We start from the raw sequence: 17910 nt of genomic DNA on the forward strand, positions 1-17910 counted from the left end.
GGACGGCTCCGCGGCACTCCTCACTTACTAGGATTCGAAGGTCTCCTGACGGCAGGCAGGCCGCCCCGGGGCTCCCGACCGCGTCCACCTGGAGGCCGCCCTGCTCACGGGGTCGCCCGGCCAAACCCAGGCCCTTAGGGCACGAACACGGGACGCCACACGAGCTTCCACACCAGCCGGAGGGCTGCGTCCTGCCCGCCCGAGGCCCCAGCAGAGCCTACGCTCGGAGAGGGCGCGCGGACGCGGACCGGGGCCGACCCGCGCTGACGCAGCCCGCTGACCGCGCCGGCCACTCGGACAGCCCCGGGGGCGGAGCCCGGCCCGGCCCCGCCCCCGCCCGCGCCGCAGCCCCGCCCAGCGCCGGCCTGGGCCCGCCCTGCGCACGCGCCGCACGTGCCGCACGCGCCACGGGCCCCGCGCACGCGCACACGCAGGCCCCGCCCAGTGCGTCTTGGCCGGCGGGGCGCCGGGGCCGCCTCACTCGCGCAGCCGCGGCTCGCGCGCTGGCCTGGCCGTGCGGGCCCTCCCCGCGCTCTGGCCTCGACCGTCAGAACCCACCCGCGGCCCGGGCGGAGCCTGTCCGCGCTGCCGGCCCCGGCGCCATGGCTCAGAGCGGGGCCCCTGGGCTGCAGGAGGAGAACCTTCAGGGTGAGGCCTGGGGAGGCGGCGGGCGCGGCGCGGGGAGGCCGGGGAGACCGGGCCGGGCGGGGAGGAGGCGCGGGGCCGGGCGGGGAGGCCGGGGAGGAGGCGGGGGGCCGGGCGGGGAGGCCGGGGAGGAGGCGCGGGGCCGGGCGGGGAGGCCGGGGAGGCCGGGGAGGCCGGGGAGGAGGCGCGGGGCCGGGCGGGACGGAGGAGCCCGCGTTCCGCGGCGCGGGGCCGCCTGCAGTCGCGCCCTCGCCCCCCGGAGCCCGGCTCGGCGCAGTTGGGTCTCGGGGTCCCCAGCATTTCCCGCGGCGGCTCGCTGGGTGCCCGCAGTTCGGCCTGGAATTGGTCCGTGGGCTGGGAGGGCGGCGGCGTGCGCGCGGGCCCGCGGGGCGCGGGGCGAGCTCCCCGAGGCGGGTGCGCCCTGCTCGCCACTCCGCTGCTTGAGAGCGCCGGTGACGGGGAGATTGGCCCGCAGCGCCCGCGGCTCCCGGTTCATGAAACCCGTTTTGCAGCCCCGTTTGTAACGCAGGGGGTTTGAAAGCTGCAGTGACTGGCGGTGCCCCCATGCCGTAGACCGGGGTCCCGGTGCAAAGCGAGACCCCAGGGTGCACCCCGGCCGCCCCGCCCCTGGTCTCTGGCTCTGCCGTGCCCTGCGCGCCCCGGCCTGCTCGGCCACGGCCAGCGTCGGGCGGAGCTTTCTGCGTGTCGGAGAGAGGACGGCTACACCGGGGCAGACTCGCTTTGCGGATCCTGCGGGCCTGGGTGTACGTGCGGCCGGGCACTCGCTCCCTGCCCAGCCCAGCGCCGTCACGTGGGGCCTCGCAGCTGCCCAGGAAATGTAATCCCTGCCTGCGAGGTTTGATCGCCTCTTGTTTACCTCTGGCCTGCGGGCCAGGCCCAGCGCGGGCCCGGGCGGTCCTCCTTGGGCGCGGGCAGCAGGTCGGGAGCCCTGGTCCCCGCTGCCCGCCCCGGGCGCCGTCCCTGCCTTTGCTGTGCTCAGGGTGTCCTGCAGAGGAGGAGGAGAAAGTCCATTTGTGGGGCGGGGGGAGGCGTCGGGTCCATTGCCCGGGGTCTCAGGCATTCGGGTTCCGTCTCTACATCCAGGAGGGTTCAGAGGTGAAGTGGGAAACAAGGCTGGGACAGCGGGTGAGGCAAGACCGGGACTCGGGAGCGCCGCTGGGGCGCTCCTAGAAGCCAGCAGCCTGAGTTCCTGTCCAGTGCGCCCAGCCGTGCCAGTCCGGTCTCTTCCTCTCCCAACTAATGGGGGCTTTTGAATGTAAGACCAGCGACTTCTGCAGCCCACCCTGGGGGAAGAAGCGCTCTGGGGCCCTGGGGCCCCGTCCCTTCCAGGCTCAGCAGCTGCCTTGCTTTAGGCTTTCCCGGGAAGCCCCCCCCCCCCACGTCCCTCTGCCGGCCCCATCTCCCGGGCTCAGAGCCCCCGGCTGTGCACCGTCTCCGTGGGGCTCTCTGGGCGTGGCACAGGGATTCTGAAGAAGGGGACAGGCCCCGCGGCGACTGTCCCATCCCAGACGCCACGTGAGGGTGGATGGCTGGCTGTGGCCGGGGGACGGGGGCCTGCAGGGTTACCCCACTCTGACAGGCAGTGAGGTGGAGGCCCGACGAAGCTTGCTGTTTTAACAAAATGAAAGAATAAGTGGAACCTAAGAAATGGATTCAGAATTCTGAAGGGCTGGGTCGTACTTAACCTCTGAGGTGGCCTCTCAGTTGATGCTGTTGAGGGTGTTTCAATTCTTGTTAGCAAAGTAAACTAAAAACTAAAAAACAAACATTGATTTATTTGGAAGGCAGACAGATGATCACTTGCCAAACAGCGGCAGCAGCCTGGGGTGGCTGGGCCAGAGCCAGGAGCTCCGTCGGTCTCTCGCACAGACACAGGGCTCAGGTGCTGGGCCCTCGTTTGCCGCCTGCCTGGTGCATTTGCAGGGAGCTTGGTTGGAAGCAGGAGAGCCGGTACCAGACCTGGGTGCTGAACCCCGTGCCCCGGGGGGGTGGCACTGCCTTGCTGCACCGCATTGCCAGCCCCAACCATGTAAGCCTGGATAGAGACTTCTAGAATGAGGTCCCTGGGGTCGGCAGCAGCTTCTCCTGTCTTTGTGGCCTGCGTGCATTAAGGTCATTGGGAATACATTGTGGTTACAGTTACTAAGAGACATTAAACTCCTGCATGACACCAGTGCCTAACTCCAGGAAGCGAGGAGGTTAACAGCGGCCTCTCACTTTCCAGGAAGCACTTGCTTAGGGAGCTGCTACAGGTTAATAATAAAACTCCTGTCCCTTAGTAAATCATTTCCTGAAATACAACTTTTGAACCCAAAGTTTTTGTTTTCTGAGTTTGTTTATTTTGAGAGATGGAGAGTGAGCTTCCGTCTGCTGCCCGAATGCTCACCACAGCCAGGACTGGACCAGGACAAAGCACGAGACCGGAACTCGGTCCAGGTCTCCCCGACGGGCGGAGGGAACTCAGGGACGTGAGCCGCCACCTGCTGCCTCCTGGAGTGTGTCCGCTGGCCGGAAGCAGCCGAGACAACTCTGATGGGGATGTGGTGCTGCTCGCCCGCCTGGGGTGACGTTAGAATGCAGGGCCTCGTTTGAACGTCCCCTCCAGAGTTCAGGTTGTGCTTTGATAGTTTGAGTTGATTGAGGGGGCTGGCGCTGTGGCGTAGTGGGTAAAGCCGCCGCCTGTGGCCCTGGCATCACCTGTGCATGTCCTGGCTGCTCTGGCTTCCTGCTGATCCACCTGGAAAAGCAGTAGAGGTGGCCCCAGTGTTTGGACCTCTGCCACCCATGGGGGAGACCTGGATGAAGCTCCTGGCCCCAGCCTGGCCCAGCCGTGGCTGTTGTGGCCATTTGGAGAGGGAGTCAGCCGATGGGAGTTCTGGCCCTCTCCTTTTCTACCTCTGATTCTCTCTGCAACTCTGCATTTCAAATAAATCTTTTAAAGTCAGCGAGGCTTGAGGGTTCCTCCTTCCCTGTGGGTCCGGGTGCTGCTGAAGGGGCTTGGTGGAGTGCCCTGGCTGGGGTCCTGACCTCCAGGATGTGGGAAGCGTTTCGTCTGGTGTTCTGTAAAAGCAGCACCGACAGACGTGCATTCGCCTCCCTGTGTGAGAAACCCCCGTTGTCTTTGTCTGCAGCTCCAGCGGTGGTGAGCACGTGGTAAGTGGTTAGCGTGCTGCCCGAGACACGCATCTCATGGCAGTGCCTGGGTCACGCCCAGCTCTGCTTCCCGCTACCACACCCTGGGAGGCACCCCGTGGGAGACTGGAACTGAGTACCAGCTCCTGACTTTGGCCTGGTCTACACCTAGCTATAGCTGGCATCTGGGGACTGAACAGTCACATGGAAGGTCTCTTCTCCCTGCCTTTCAGAAGTGCAAATGAATGAATAAAAACTTAAAAAAGGAACACCTGGGGACTGACTTGTGCTCAGTGGAGCCAGCACGTAAGGTCTTGGGAAGACGAGAGGAGGAGTGGACGGTGGAAACTGGCAAGGCCCCAGGGAGGGAGCTTCCGAGTTTGTGGGCACATCCCTGTGGTGGCAGGGTGGTGTGTCCTGAAGTGGGGGTGCTGGACCCCTCCCCTCCCGAACTGTGTTCTTTCTGATAAACCAGTGAACTTACCAAGTACTGGGCCTGAGGGTCATGGGGACCCCGCATGTGTAGGCGGCAAGGCAGAAGTGTGGGTAGCCTGGCACCCCATTCGCAGCTGGTGTCTGTAGGGGGGCATTTGCTACTCTACTGCTCTAAGCAGTAGCGGGATTGAGTTGTTGGGACAGCTGGTGGGTGTCAGAACATTGTTGGTGTGGGGGAAGGAAACCCACGTTTGGTGTCAGGGTGGAGCTGGAGAAAAAAACCACTCCCCTAGAACTGCGTACCTGTCAGTGTCAACCTGGGCAGTGTTAGCTCAGGTAAATGGAGAATCTGAGTAACACAGCGAACACAGGAAAACAGGAGCCAGAGGCCGTGGCCCGGGGAATGGCTCCGCGTTCAAGGCGCCACTGTCCCCAGGCTGGGGAGACTGGAGTGCTGCAGAGCACGGGGCCCAGTGTGAATTAATGATGTGCCCCACGTGGGCCAGGCCCCCCCGTGTGAATTAATGATGTGCCCCACGTGGGCCAGGCCCCCCCGTGTGAATTAATGATGTACCCCACGTGGGCCAGGCCCCCCCCCGTGTGAATTAATGATGTGCCCCACGTGGGCCAGGCCCCCCCCCGTGTGAATTAATGATGTGCCCCACGTGGGCCAGGCCAGCGCGGAGCGGAGCGCAGCAGGCGTAGGTTTACAGAACCCAACTGGGGCTGATGACTGTGTCTGCTGAACCCACACTGCACTCCAGGCCTTTGGTTTGCTTTTTCTGATGTTAGGCGTGCTCTGTGGACAGGGCCAGGCCTTGCCTCCCCCAGAGGAGGTGCCGTGGCATCGGGAACTTGCCTTGCTTCCCTGTTGCTGCGTGGTGTTGTGTGGACTTGTTGGATTTAGCACAGGTCACAGCTCGGGGTGATGGCTGTTGTACTTAATGAAATGATAGTGACTGCAGAATTAGCTTATTCACTCTTTCTAGCATGAATGTTTTCCCGATCTTTTGTAGTCTGCCTCCATCTTCTCCCTACTGCAGCCTGTACCTTGTGTGCCACCTGCGTTACCTGTGAGCAGAGCTTTGTTATAGTCAAGCAGACGTCTGTGTGTGTGCTGGATTGGCGGGGGCACCGCAGTGCAGGGGAGCGAGGCTGTCCTGTCTGAGGTCGGGGTAGAGGTGGCATGCAGGTGGGTGCGTGGGGGAAGCAGCCACAGGTGAGCATCACCTGCCAAAGGCTTTGCACAAGGGGAAGACAGCCGTGGTGGAGGCCCAGGTCCGAGTGACCCACAGTCATGAGAAGCGCAAACCCTCATTAGGAGTGAAACGCCAGTGGGCACGGCGCTGTGGTGCAGTGCGTAAAGCTGCCGCCACGGTGCCGGCATCCCATTGGGCGCCTGTGTCCTGGCTGCTGCACTTGCGATCCAGCTCCCTGCTGATGGCCTGGGAAAGCAGTGGAAGACGGCCCAGGTGCTTGGGCCCCTGCACCCACGTGGGAGACCTGGAAGAAGCTCCTGGCTTCAGATTGGTGAAGCTCCGGCCGCTGCGGCCAGTTGGGAGCGCTCTCTCTCTCTCTCTCTCTCTCTCTCTCTCTCTCTCTGTAACTCTGACTTTGAGATGAATCAATCAATCTTAAAAAGTAGGCCGGCGCCGTGGCTTAACTGGCAAGGTGCTAGCACACTGGGCTCTAGTCCCAGTTGGGGCGCCGGATTCTGTCCTGGTTGCCCCTCTTCCAGGCCAGCTCTCTGCTATGGCCCGGGAAGGCAGTGGAGGATGGCCCAGGTCCTTGGGCTCTGCATCCGCATGGGAGACCAGGAGAAGTGCCTGGCTTCGGATCAGCATGGTGCGCCAGCCGCAGCGGCATTGAAGGGTGAACCAACGGCAAAAAGGAAGACCTTTCTCTCTGCCTCTCTCTCACTATCCACTCTGCCTGTCCAAAAAAAAAAAAAAAGAACCGGCAGGTGAAGCACACGGGCCCGGGCGTGAGGCACCGCGGACCTGCCGGCTGTGTCGGACAGCGGGGTGTTTCCTCTAACCCGAGCACACGTTACTTCTCAGCCCAGTGATCCCGCTCAGTAGGTGCCCAGCAGAAGCCCGTGCACGCGAGCACCCTGGGCAGTGCCAGGCGGTGGAGGTGCACTGAGCTGTCTGGTAATGGGCTGCCTGTGCACGGGGAGTGAGGCCAGCCCAGGCTGCGTGGGGGCGAGTGTGCTACAGACAGGGTTCATGTGTGTCGCCGGGGGACCTCTTGGGAATGGAAGGCCTGGCAGGGGTACGGGTTCCGGTCCCAGTCCAGCCCTGCCCCCTTTTCCCTTCTCGGTCCCGCAGGCTCCTGGGTAGAACTGCACTTCAGCAGCAGTGGGAACGGCAGCAGCGCTCCAGCCTCCGCTTCTATTTATAACGGTGACATGGAAAAAATACTGCTGGACGCCCAGCATGAGTCCGGACGGAGCAGCTCCAAGAGCTCTCACTGTGACAGGTAGGCGTGGACAGGCACACGCGTGGCAGTGCTGCTGCCCTGGGGAGAGGGATCGATGGGTCGACGGGAATGCTTGGAGAACCTGCAGATGCCTGGGTCCAGGACAGGTGGGCTGCTCTCGGGAACAACTCCCATGTTGGAACTGCGCCCCCTGGTGAGGAGGCTCACCTGGGGCTGCTGTGGGGGGACAGATAAAGCAAAGGAGCCCCGCCCCTTCTCACAGCTGCGGGATGGTCGGTCTCTGGGAACACACACCTCCGCGGGGCTGCGGGTGCTGGTCAGCCGCACAACAGCGAGTCCCTGGTCTAAAGCTAGGTTGCTCCCCAGAGCCGTGTGGCAGACCACGGAGCTGGCGGTGGCAGTCGGCCACCCGCCTCTTCTGGGGGACACCTGGTGGCTGACTTGCTCGGCTGTCAAGACGGAGAAGTTTGGTCCTTGCGGACGGGCCCTGCCTCTCTGGTAGCATGTTAACGTGGCCGTCTGCTCTTCCATTCTGCTCACACGCTCCCCAAGCCCGCCTCGCTCGCAGACGCCGCAGGATACTACCAGAGCCTCTGAGACGGACACGCACAGCATCGGGGAGAAGAACAGCTCCCAGGTAGGCTAGGGAGGGGCAGAGCCTCCGGGCACTGAGCGGGACAGGTCTGGCTTTGCGGGGCTCTGGGTGGGGATCTCCCCAGTAGAGGGACATCACACTGAGCTGACCACGGAAGGCGTGGAGGGAGGAACGTGGAGCGTGGGTGCCCTGCCTGCCATCCAGGGACCCCCGGCAAGCGAGACAGCGTTCCCTTGTGCCTGCGGCCTGGAGGTTGCAGGGTGGCAGGGAGCCCCCTGCTGGGGGCGTTCCCTCTGCTGTTGGTAGCGCAGATTGGGCCTCCCTGGCTGTCAGTTACCTCTGGGGCCATTCAGGGCCGTTCCTGCTCTGGTTGTGGCCTGGGCGTCCTCATTCCAGACACCAGGTCCTTCCTAGCACCCAGCGCGGGGGGTTAGCACTGGGAGCTGAGCAGCCAGAGCCCAGGGTGAAACCGCTTCACCAGCCTGAACTCCGCCTTACACAGGTGCTTAGCACCGTTGTGGGCGGGGCTGCAGACCCTCTGGAGGCTGAGTCTGTGAGCCCCAAGTCTCTCTGGGGTGTTCAGGCCATGAGCGGCAGTGCTGTGTTCAGTGGTACCCAGGTGTGCTGTGCTGCGCCTGTCAGATGCACGGTGTGTGTGTGTTCTGAAATGGTTTGCCTGCCGTGACCTCCAGAGCTGTGGAGGAAGCGGGGCTGGCAGGCCGTTCGGTACCCTGGGCGCTGGCTGGGGCACCTCCGGCACCTCCAGCGCTGGCAGACTCGAGCGGCAGGAGCCCGTGGTGAGGCCCGAGTGCGGCTCGGCGGACCCACGCTGTGGGTGTCTGCATTGTTTATATCCCCTGCTTTTAAAACGGAATTCATGATTAGATGGAGAATTTTGAAAATGCAAAAAGAAAAGCACCTATATTCCTGCATTTTAAAATCCCCTTTAATTAGCATTTTGCACAAATATCTGATTTTTTAAAATGCAGCTTAAACCGTGGCTATCTGTAAACCTCTCTGCTTTCCGCTCCCCACGGGAGGACCTTCCCCTGCCTCTGTGCCTCCACGCACATCTCTGGCTGAGCGCACGTCACAGGTCTCCCTAGAGGCGTGGCTGCAGCTCCTGGTGCCACCACCATCCGGCTGCATCGGGTCTGGGCGCTCTGGGCAGGACCTCCGCAGAGGGTTCTGTCCCCTCACCTCCCAGGGCCACCAGCCGCGCTTGCCGGCTGTCGCCGGGGTGCTCGGGAGGCGGTCACTTGCGAACGCGGTGGATTAATCTTTTCCCCTTTGTGTTACCTTAGTCCGAGGAGGATTTTATTGAGAGAAGGAAAGAAGTGGAAAGCATCTTAAAGAAGAACTCAGACTGGATATGGGACTGGTCGAGTCGGCCGGAGAACGTCCCCCCGAAGTGAGTCTGCGCTCGCGGGGGCGCCGGGGGTGCCGGAGGCGCGGGCTCACCTCCCTCTTCCCGCAGGCAGTTCCTCTTCAAGCACCCGAGGCGCGCGGCCGCGCTGAGCATGCGCAACACGAGCGTCATGAGGAAGGGGGGCGTCTTCTCCGCGGACTTCCTCAAGGTCTTCCTCCCGTCCCTGCTGCTCTCCCACCTGCTGGCCATCGGGCTGGGGTAGGTGCGGCGCCGGGGGCCATTCCGACTTCTGCTTGGGGACAGGTCCTGACCGCTGGCGGCACGCTCACAGCTCCGCGAGCTGGTGTCGCCCCCAGCACGGGCAGTACTGCCGTCTCCGCACACCTGGGCGCGTCTCTTGTCCCCGCGTGTACGTGGAGTCCAACCAGGGAGTCCTGTCTGCCTGCGTGTATCACGCGTGTGGTGCAGCCAGCCTCCCTCGCACAGCACGCGGCGCCTGCCTGTGCTCAGCTGCTCCCCCTGCTGGGCGGCTTGGCCACTGCATACTGGCTGTAACCGCGGTGACACTGACAGGCAGGTGCAGCTGCCGACCGGCCCTTGGCACAGCTCGAATCCCTGTTAATGGGCTCCCTGGGAGGAGCAGGCGATGGCTCAAGTCCTTGGGCCCCTGCCACCCACATGGGAGGCTGGACTGAGTTCCACACTCCAGACTTGGGCTGTCGCAGGCATCCGGGGAGCGAACCAGTGGGTGGAAGATGTGTGTGTGTCTGTCTCTCAGAGAAAAGGTGGATATAATTCTGACTTCAGCTCAAACAGCGTGGCAGAGCAGGGGGTTGACGGGACCCCCAGCTGCTCTCTCCCTCAGGCTCACCCCCAGTCTGTCCTAGGAGGCACTGACCCCTAGTCAGGTGTGCGCACGTGTTCTGTCTGGGCTTTGGTGTGGGCTGGCCCGAGAGTGCGTGCCTGGGGCAGGATGCAGACCCCCCACCCCTCCCCCCACCCTGTGGCCGGTGAGGCCCAGTCTGTTTCATGTCCCATGGGACCTTGTGGAGCTGTCATTCACCTGCCTGTGGAGATGCACCCCTCTGCTTCCTGGGCTGCAGCTGCTGTCCCCTGGGTCAGGGGTCACCCGCCTGCCCCTCCCCACGTGCGTGCTTCTCTCACAGACCACGCTGCTCCACGGCTTCTTTTGGCAGAGCTTTCCGGAGTCACATCTGGTTGCACTGGTGTCACCAGGGAGTCTGAGTGGCATTTCTGAGCTTTCCGTACAGCTGGGGACGGAGCCCGGAGGCAGGTTCCAGGACACGGCTCTGTCCACGGAGCCCGGAGGCGGGTTCCAGGACGCGGCTCTGTCCACGGAGCCCGGAGGCGGGTTCCAGGACGCGGCTCTGTCCACGGAGCCCGGAGGCGGGTTCCAGGACGCGGCTCTGTCCACGGAGCCCGGAGGTGGGTTCCAGGACGCGGCTCTGTCCACGGAGCCTGACGGTGCCAGCAGCTTCCCGCTGACACGGGGACAGGGCCCGCGCGCTCTCCTGCAGCAGGGTGTGCGGCTCGGCAGGCCTGGGCGGCCGGGCTTCTGTGCTTGCCCTTCCCTGAAGACCCCTCCTCCTGCTCCCCCACGCCCTGGGACGCCTCTGTCTCAGCTTTGGGGCGCCTCTCCCCAGGAGTGAGGGCAGAAGCTGGTAGGTGGCTCAGAGTGAGGCCAGCCTGCCCTGCTGGGCGACTTGGCCTGGCACCCGGCTGTGGCAGGTACTAAGCAGGGCGCGCCTGCCTGGTGCTGCTCCGTACTCGGCTAGCGCTCAGTGGACGTTCACAGCGAGAGGCGCACGGAGGTCACGGGCGGCCTCACGTCCTGTGTAACAGATCTAAGTGGCGCCGCACGGGCAGTGAGGGACTAACCGCCTTCTTTCCCGCTCAGCATCTACATTGGACGGCGTCTGACCACCTCCACCAGCACCTTCTGAGGACAGCGTGGACGTGGACGTGGACGTGGACCTCGCTCACCTCGGGGTCGGTGCTGGCCGCGCTGTTCCCTGAGTGCGAGAACAGACGCGGGCCGTGCGGGAACCAATCAGTGCGCAGGTCAGACTGAGGAGCACCCACCGCACCAATCGGGTTGCAAGTTTTCTTAGGATATTAGGTAGAAATATCTAGTAGATAATTTTAATACTCCAGCCATGATGTGCTATAGTATTTGAAAAGTGTAGCTGAAACATGAATCCGGTTAACACTAAATTCAGACGAATGAGTAATGTTGATGTGAAAATCACCACATGAAGTGGTTTGTCTAAAATACTATCGTGGCCTTACATTCACACTGTTGTAGAAAATGTGCTTCATTTAGACTGATGAGGTTGTCTACTGAAGACCTCTTAACTATGCTCATTGTTGCTAAGTAATGCTTAGACACAGGGTGGGGGCAGGTGCAGCCCCACCTCGTGGTCCGCGGCCGGGCGCCCTCGCTTCTCCTGCCCTGCTTTGTGCTCGACCCCGGTGTACTTGTAAAGCTGTGTTAAGCAAATCTGTCTACTTTTAAGAGACTGGAAATAGAAAAAAATAATAAATCTTTGCCAAACCCTTCAGAGAGCACTGTATTCACGTGCGGTTTTACATCAACATCAGTAAGCCAGGCCTGCTCTCCCTTCTTCTTGCATTAGTGGGGCTCAGGGGGCCGGGGGCTGGGGCAGCCGGATGGGAGGGCTCGCTGCTTCTCTGGCCCACGATCCACCTGTAGGAATCTGCCGCTAAGAATTTCAAAACAACAGGTTTGGGGAAGAGTATTTTGGTGCTGGGGCTGGGCCAGCACTGTGGTGTAGCGGGTGGGGCCACTGCCTGCAGTGCCGGCATCCCATACTGGTGCTGGGTTCGAGTCCCGGCTGCTCTGCTTCTAATCCAGCTCTCTGCTGTGGCCTGGGAAAGCAGTGAAAGATAGCCCCAGTCTCCTGACTTTAGATCGGCCCAGCTCCAGCTGTTGTGGCCAATGGGGAGTGAACCAGCAGATGGAAGATTCTCTGGCTCTCTGTAACTGCCTTTCAAGTAAATCTTTAAAAAATAAGAATATTCTGGTGCCAAAACTGAAATCCATGTGTACAAGTTTTCAGAAAGTTAGATATGAGCTCCGCCTGCGTGGGTTAACACAGTTCCTTGCCCTGGTTTTGGCGCTGAGGCAGCGGCCTCATGGATGGACCCGTGAGCTGCGGCTCATCGCAGGACTCCCAGGGTCTGCACGAGCAGGAACCTGGGGCCAAGCCGGACCAGGCACCGGTGATCCAGCGTGCAGCGCGGGCGTCTCCGCTGCCCCCCACCTCCGTCATCCACGCTACGTCAGGCACCGGGGTCGGTGCACAAGCATCCGCGTGTGGACCAGACTTCCCAGGAAGCCGAGTGGCTTCTGGGGTGCAGTCAGTACAATGGGGCGCAGAGGAAGTGGGCCTGGGGACGGACACGGGTCTGTTCCCTCCCACGGGCGCGGTCCTGCTCGGCTGCACAAGTGAGGAACGGGCAGTGCCACTTCGTCTGCTGGCACCCAGCCTCTGCGGGCCACACGGGCGCCCTGCCCAGCTCAGACCTGGGTGGGGGGGGCTGGCATGTGGCACAGGGGTTTCGACGCAGCCTGGGACGCCTGCCGCCCACAGCAGAGTGGCCAGGTTCTGGTCCCTGCTGCTCACGTGCGCCCAGGGAGGCAGCGGCGATGGCTCCAGGCCTGGCTCCCTGGCCCCTCGGAGAGGTGGACGGAGTTCTGGCTCCCTGGCTGTGCCTGGCGCGGCCTGGCTGTTCGGGACCTTTGGGTGAAGCAGTGGATGGAACGTCTGCCTGCTTTTCAACCACCGACCTCCAGACAGCTACGGGACCACGCAGCAGGACCCAGGGTAGTGTGGGCACACGCGAGGGAGGCGCGTGGCTGAGGCGTGCCTGCCTGGCTCTGGGTCCCACCAATGCTTCAGACCCTAAATAAGTAAAATCCACCGGGAACCCTCAGGGGGAAGGGGCTGGCTGAGCTGCGGGGGGGTGGGGAGGACGCACGGCCCCGTGAGCGGCAGCGTCGCCTGCTCGTCCTTCCCTGCAGTTCCGCAGCCGGCTTATGGCGGACGCGAGAGCTCGTGTGGGGCGAAGGCAGGGGCAGAGCGCGTGCACTGCGGGTCGAGCTGCAGGTCCAGCAGGGACTCCTGCTGTGTGCATATGTGTCCTGTGTGTGAGTGCGTGTGTGCCCTGGCTCTGTGCCTGCATGTGTGCCCTGTGAGTACATGTGTGTCCTGTGAGCACACGTGTGTTCTGAGAGTTCATGTGTGTCCTGTGTGTGAGTACACACGTGTCCTGGCTCTGTGTGTGCATGCGTGTCCAGCGTGAGAGTACGTGTGCTGTGTGAGAGAGAGCATGTCCTGTGAGTACGTGTGTGTCCTGAGTGCATTCGTGTCTTGTGAGTACATGTGTGCCCTGGCTCTGTGCGTGTGTGTCCTGTGTGAGAGTACATGTGTGCCCTGGCTCTGTACGTGTGTCCTGTGTGAGAGTTCATGCGTGTCTTGTGTGCGTGAGTACACGCGTGTCCTGGCTGTGCTGACTGTACCCTGACAGCAATGAGCCCGGTCAACAGGAAGATCCTGGTTTCGGACAAGCACGAAGCCCACACGGGACCCAGGTGCCAGTGGCCAGAACTGGGACACTGTGACCACGACCGTGGTGTTGCAGGTGTCCACGACGGAACCCAGTCACATGGCAGGAGTGACAGCCATGCACCACGTCATTGAGAAACCTCAGCAGATGCACTGGGAACTTCTGCGCCTGCCCCGGCCCGGCCTCAGGGCCCTGCGTCTGTCACAGAGCTGAGGACATGGGTGTTGGCACTGGCACAGGGCGGGGGCCACTGGGGACCAGGCCAGCCCAAACGCATCCACGTCCGGCCTGCGAGGGGGCAGTGCTCAGAGCCCTGGCTCAGGTGCCAAGAGGGGTGGGGCCCTGGGCCAGCAGGGGGCTGGGCAGAAGCCTGACCGCAGGCTTGGAGGGCCCCGCTGGGCCCACTGCCCTCCCCAGGGGCGGTGCTCACCTCAGAGGGGCAGCGCCTTGGCCAGGCCGCAGTGAGGACCCCCGCTCGGAGCGCTGGCTGCCCGCAGGCCCTGGGCTCAGGCCTCCCTGCTCCCCTGCAGCCAGGCTGGCCCCCGTTGCAGGTGGGCGTGCCCTCACAGGCACACGCCCACAGGCGCGCTCACAGGCACGTGTGCTCACCAGGGCTCCTGTGCTGGTGCCGGGAGGCTGGGTTGGCTAGGGCTCCACACGTGGGACCTGCACCCCTGAGGCAGGGAGGGAGAGGCCTGACCGCAGAGCGTGGGGGGCTGGCGTCCCGCGCCTTTGGCTCCTGCGGGTGGGCGGGGCAGCTGCTGCCGTCCTCTGAGGTCCCTGTGGGCCTTGCCGGCCGCTCGCCCCACCTTCCCTGCCTCCGTTGACACCGCTGCTCCCCTCGGGACCAGCAGGGGGCAGCAGGGTGTTTTTTCTTTTCTGAAGATTTATTTATTTGAAAGTGACAGAGAAGTCTTAATCTGCTGGTTCACTCCCCAAATGGCCACCACGGAACTGCGCTGATCCGAAGCCAGGAGCCAGGAGCTTCTTCCAGGTCTCCCACGTGGGTGCAGGGGCCCAAGGACTTGGCCATCCTCCTCTGCTTTCCCAGGCCACAGCAGGGAGCTGGGTCGGAAGTGGAGCAGACGGGACTCGAACCGGCGCCCATATGGGATGCCGGCGCCAGTGCACTACAGCGCCGGCCCCTGAGGCAGCAGCTTTAGAACTGCACTTTAATTTGGCGAGCAGAGCCAGAGACTGCCGGCCCACTCCCCGCGCCTGCGCTAAGGGCTGGGTCTCCCGGGGCGGGGTGGGGGCCGCGTCCCTGAGCCCTCACCTCCACTCCGCTCTAGGACAGCAGCAGCACGTGGCCCCGGGGGGCTGGGGGTGCCGGGAGTCCTCTCCAGCGAGGCCCCGGGGGGCTGGGGGTGCCGGGAGTCCTCTCCAGCGAGGCCCCGGGGGGGGGGGCTGGGGGTGCCGGGAGTCCTCTCCTGCGAGGCCCCGGGGGGGCTGGGGGTGCCGGGAGTCCTCTCCTGCGAGGCCCCGGGGGGCTGGGGGTGCCGGGAGTCCTCTCCTGCGAGGCCCCGGGGGGGCTGGGGGTGCCGGGAGTCCTCTCCTGCGAGGCCCCGGGGGGCTGGGGGTGCCGGGAGTCCTCTCCAGCGAGGCCCCGGGGGGCTGGGGGTGCCGGGAGTCCTCTCCTGCGAGGCCCCGGGGGGGCTGGGGGTGCCGGGAGTCCTCTCCAGCGAGGCCCCGGGGGGGCTGGGGGTGCCGGGAGTCCTCTCCAGCGAGGCCCCGGGGGGGGGGGGCTGGGGGTGCCGGGAGTCCTCTCCTGCGAGGCCCCGGGGGGCTGGGGGTGCCGGGAGTCCTCTCCAGCGAGGCCCCGGGGGGCTGGGGGTGCCGGGAGTCCTCTCCAGCGAGGCCCCGGGGGGGCTGGGGGTGCCGGGAGTCCTCTCCAGCGAGGCCCCGGGGGGGCTGGGGGTGCCGGGAGTCCTCTCCAGCGAGGCCCCGGGGGGGCTGGGGGTGCCGGGAGTCCTCTCCAGCGAGGCCCCGGGGGGGCTGGGGGTGCCGGGAGTCCTCTCCAGCGAGGCCCCGGGGGGGCTGGGGGTGCCGGGAGTCCTCTCCTGCGAGGCCCCGGGGGGGCTGGGGGTGCCGGGAGTCCTCTCCAGCGAGGCCCCGGGGGGGCTGGGGGTGCCGGGAGTCCTCTCCAGCGAGGCCCCGGGGGGGCTGGGGGTGCCGGGAGTCCTCTCCAGCGAGGCCCCGGGGGGGCTGGGGGTGCCGGGAGTCCTCTCCTGCGAGGCCCCGGGGGGGCTGGGGGTGCCGGGAGTCCTCTCCAGCGAGGTCCCGGGGGGTGGCTGGGGGTGCCGGGAGTCCTCTCCTGCGAGGTCCCGGGGGGTGGCTGGGGGTGCCGGGAGTCCTCTCCAGCGAGGCCCCGGGGGGGGGGGGGCTGGGGGTGCCGGGAGTCCTCTCCAGCGAGGCCCTGGGGGGCTGGGGGTGCCGGGAGTCCTCTCCCGCGAGGCGTTGAGTGCTTGCTGCTTTCCATCCCGGAAGCCAGTCCAGAGGAGGCGTCAGCTCTGTAAGTCTTCCCCCAAGGAAGCTTTAGGCTTTCCAGCCCACGCTGCCGGCAGGTGACAGCACGCCCGCGTGGTCACGGTAGAGATCGGCTCCCTCGGCAGCCCCAGGAGACCGGAGCCCAGGTGTGTGGACGCAGAACACCGGCTCCTGCGGGGCCCGGGCTGCGGCCCAGAGGGGCCGAGAGGGCCGGTTCCCTGTGTCCTCAGAGTGCTGGGAGAAGCTGGGGATCCTCAGGGCTGTGCGTGTGCCGTGGGGTGAGTGGGGTGGGGGGACCTTCGGGGCTGTGCGTGTGCCGTGGGGTGAGTGGGGTGGGGGGACCTTCGGGGCTGTGCGTGTGCCGTGGGGTGAGTGGGGTGGGGGGACCTTCGGGGCTGTGTGTGTGCCGTGGGGTGAGTGGGGTGGGGGGACCCTGGGGGCTGTGCGTGTGCCGTGGGGTGAGTGGGTGGGGGGACCCTCGGGGCTCCGTGCGTGCCGCCGTGGGGTGAGGGGACCCTCGGGGCTGTGCGCGCCGTTGGGGTTGGGGGGACACTTGTGCTTGCGCCTCTTGGAGCTGGCGGGCGCGGCCCTGGCTCCCGAGCAGCCCTCCTCCTGCCGAAGCTGTGACCTGAGGACCCACAGACCTCGCTCGTGCCAGGACCCTCACCGCCGTCCTCCCCAGGCCAGTCACACAGTCGCCTGCTGGCTGCGCTGCCGGGGATCCATCACCCCATGTCCCAGGAGAAAGGACCCCATTTCCCACGAGCCCCTGCGACGCCGCTCGCCCAGGACCGCACTTGCAGGAAGAGGTAGGTCTGCTTGTTTTCCTCACGTGTTGCTTTGAAGAGTTTACCAAAAACGGCCAAAACGGCGTCCCCGGCCACCCCCCGCCCCCACTGGGGCTTCCCAGCCCTGGGGCCGCACTGCCTGCGCCTCGCCCTGCGCTCCTGTTCGCCTGCTGCTGCCGCCTCACTCGGTGTAGAGGGGATGGCGTGGCCTCGCAGCCCACGTGGTAGGTGACCCCGAGAACACCTGTGTCTCACACCGCACTGCCCACTCGGGAGCCCACCGTGTAATGGCGAAACCCGTGTACAGCTCCATTTTCCTCTCGAAGAACGCGTGGGGCAGGGAGCGCGGGATGCCCACCCCGTGGGTGCCAGCTGCAGCCCTGGCTCCTCCGCGCCCTCCGAGGCGGCACAGGTGGCAGCGAGGCCCTGGGTCCCCGCCACGGAGCTCCCGGCCCTGGTGGCCTGGCCCTGGCTGCCCGGGGAGTGAACAGGGGACGAGGGGAACAGCTAAGCCCAGGGGAGGGAGGAGCACTCAGCAGGCCAGCAGCCGCAGCCTGCGAATTCCGAGCGCTGGACCCGCCTCGGTGAGCTTTCCGGAGCGCTCCCAGCAGGGAAGGGGAGACCACAGTCCACAAAAAACACGGAAAACACGGCAAGTCTGACAGCCGTGGAGCCTTGCCTCACGGGGGCGGGACTCCCAGCCTGCGGGATGCGCTCGCTCGGGGACAGTCTGATGGCGGAGACTTCCAGCCTGTGAGAAGCACTCTGTGATAGTTTGATGGCGGAGACTCCCAGCCTGCGGGATGCGCTCGCTCGGGGACAGTCTGATGGCGGAGACTTCCAGCCTGTGAGAAGCACTCTGTGATAGTCTGATGGCGGAGACTCCCAGCCTGTGGGACGCGCTCACTCGGGGACAGTCTGATGGCGGAGACTCCCAGCCTGTGAGAAGCACTCTGTGATAGTCTGATGGCGGAGACTCCCAGCCTGTGGGACGCGCTCGCTCGGGGACAGTCTGATGGCGGAGACTCCCAGCCTGTGAGAAGCACTCTGTGACAGTCTGATGGCAGAGACTCCCAGCCTGTGAGAAGCACTCTGTGACAGTCTGATGGCGGAGACTCCCAGCCTGTGGGACGCGCTCGCTCGGGGACAGTCTGATGGCGGAGACTCCCAGCCTATGAGAAGCACTCTGTGACAGTCTGATGGCGGAGACTCCCAGCCTGTGAGAAGCACTCTGTGATAGTCTGATGGCGGAGACTCCCAGCCTGTGGGACGCGCTCGCTCGGGGACAGTCTGATGGCGGAGACTCCCAGCCTGTGAGAAGCACTCTGTGACAGTCTGATGGCGGAGACTCCCAGCCTGTGAGAAGCACTCTGTGACAGTCTGCG

General features: G+C 64.6%; 1 protein-coding gene across 1 annotated transcript; it reads left to right on the top strand.

Moving 5' to 3' along the window:
• The first annotated feature begins 506 nt into the window (after positions 1-506).
• On the top strand, positions 507-11218 carry BNIP3 (BCL2 interacting protein 3). The gene is made up of 6 exons (XM_062215338.1): positions 507-648; positions 6564-6714; positions 7228-7312; positions 8575-8681; positions 8748-8897; positions 10558-11218. Exons 1-6 carry the CDS (start codon positions 603-605, stop codon positions 10601-10603), a joined length of 585 nt encoding a protein of 194 aa, XP_062071322.1. The 5' UTR covers positions 507-602; the 3' UTR covers positions 10604-11218.
• The last annotated feature ends 6692 nt before the right edge of the window (positions 11219-17910 follow it).

This window comes from Lepus europaeus, chromosome 17 (assembly GCF_033115175.1).
Source record: "Lepus europaeus isolate LE1 chromosome 17, mLepTim1.pri, whole genome shotgun sequence".
Taxonomy (NCBI): Eukaryota; Metazoa; Chordata; class Mammalia; order Lagomorpha; family Leporidae; genus Lepus; species Lepus europaeus.

Coding starts and splice junctions, on each gene's coding strand:
- BNIP3 (XM_062215338.1), top strand. CDS start 603: ATGGCTCAGAGCGGGGCCCCTGGGCTGCAGGAGGAGAACCTTCAGG. Junction 8,682..8,747: donor CCGGAGAACGTCCCCCCGAA/GTGAGTCTGCGC, acceptor CTCTTCCCGCAG/GCAGTTCCTCTTCAAGCACC. Junction 8,898..10,557: donor CTGCTGGCCATCGGGCTGGG/GTAGGTGCGGCG, acceptor TTTCCCGCTCAG/CATCTACATTGGACGGCGTC.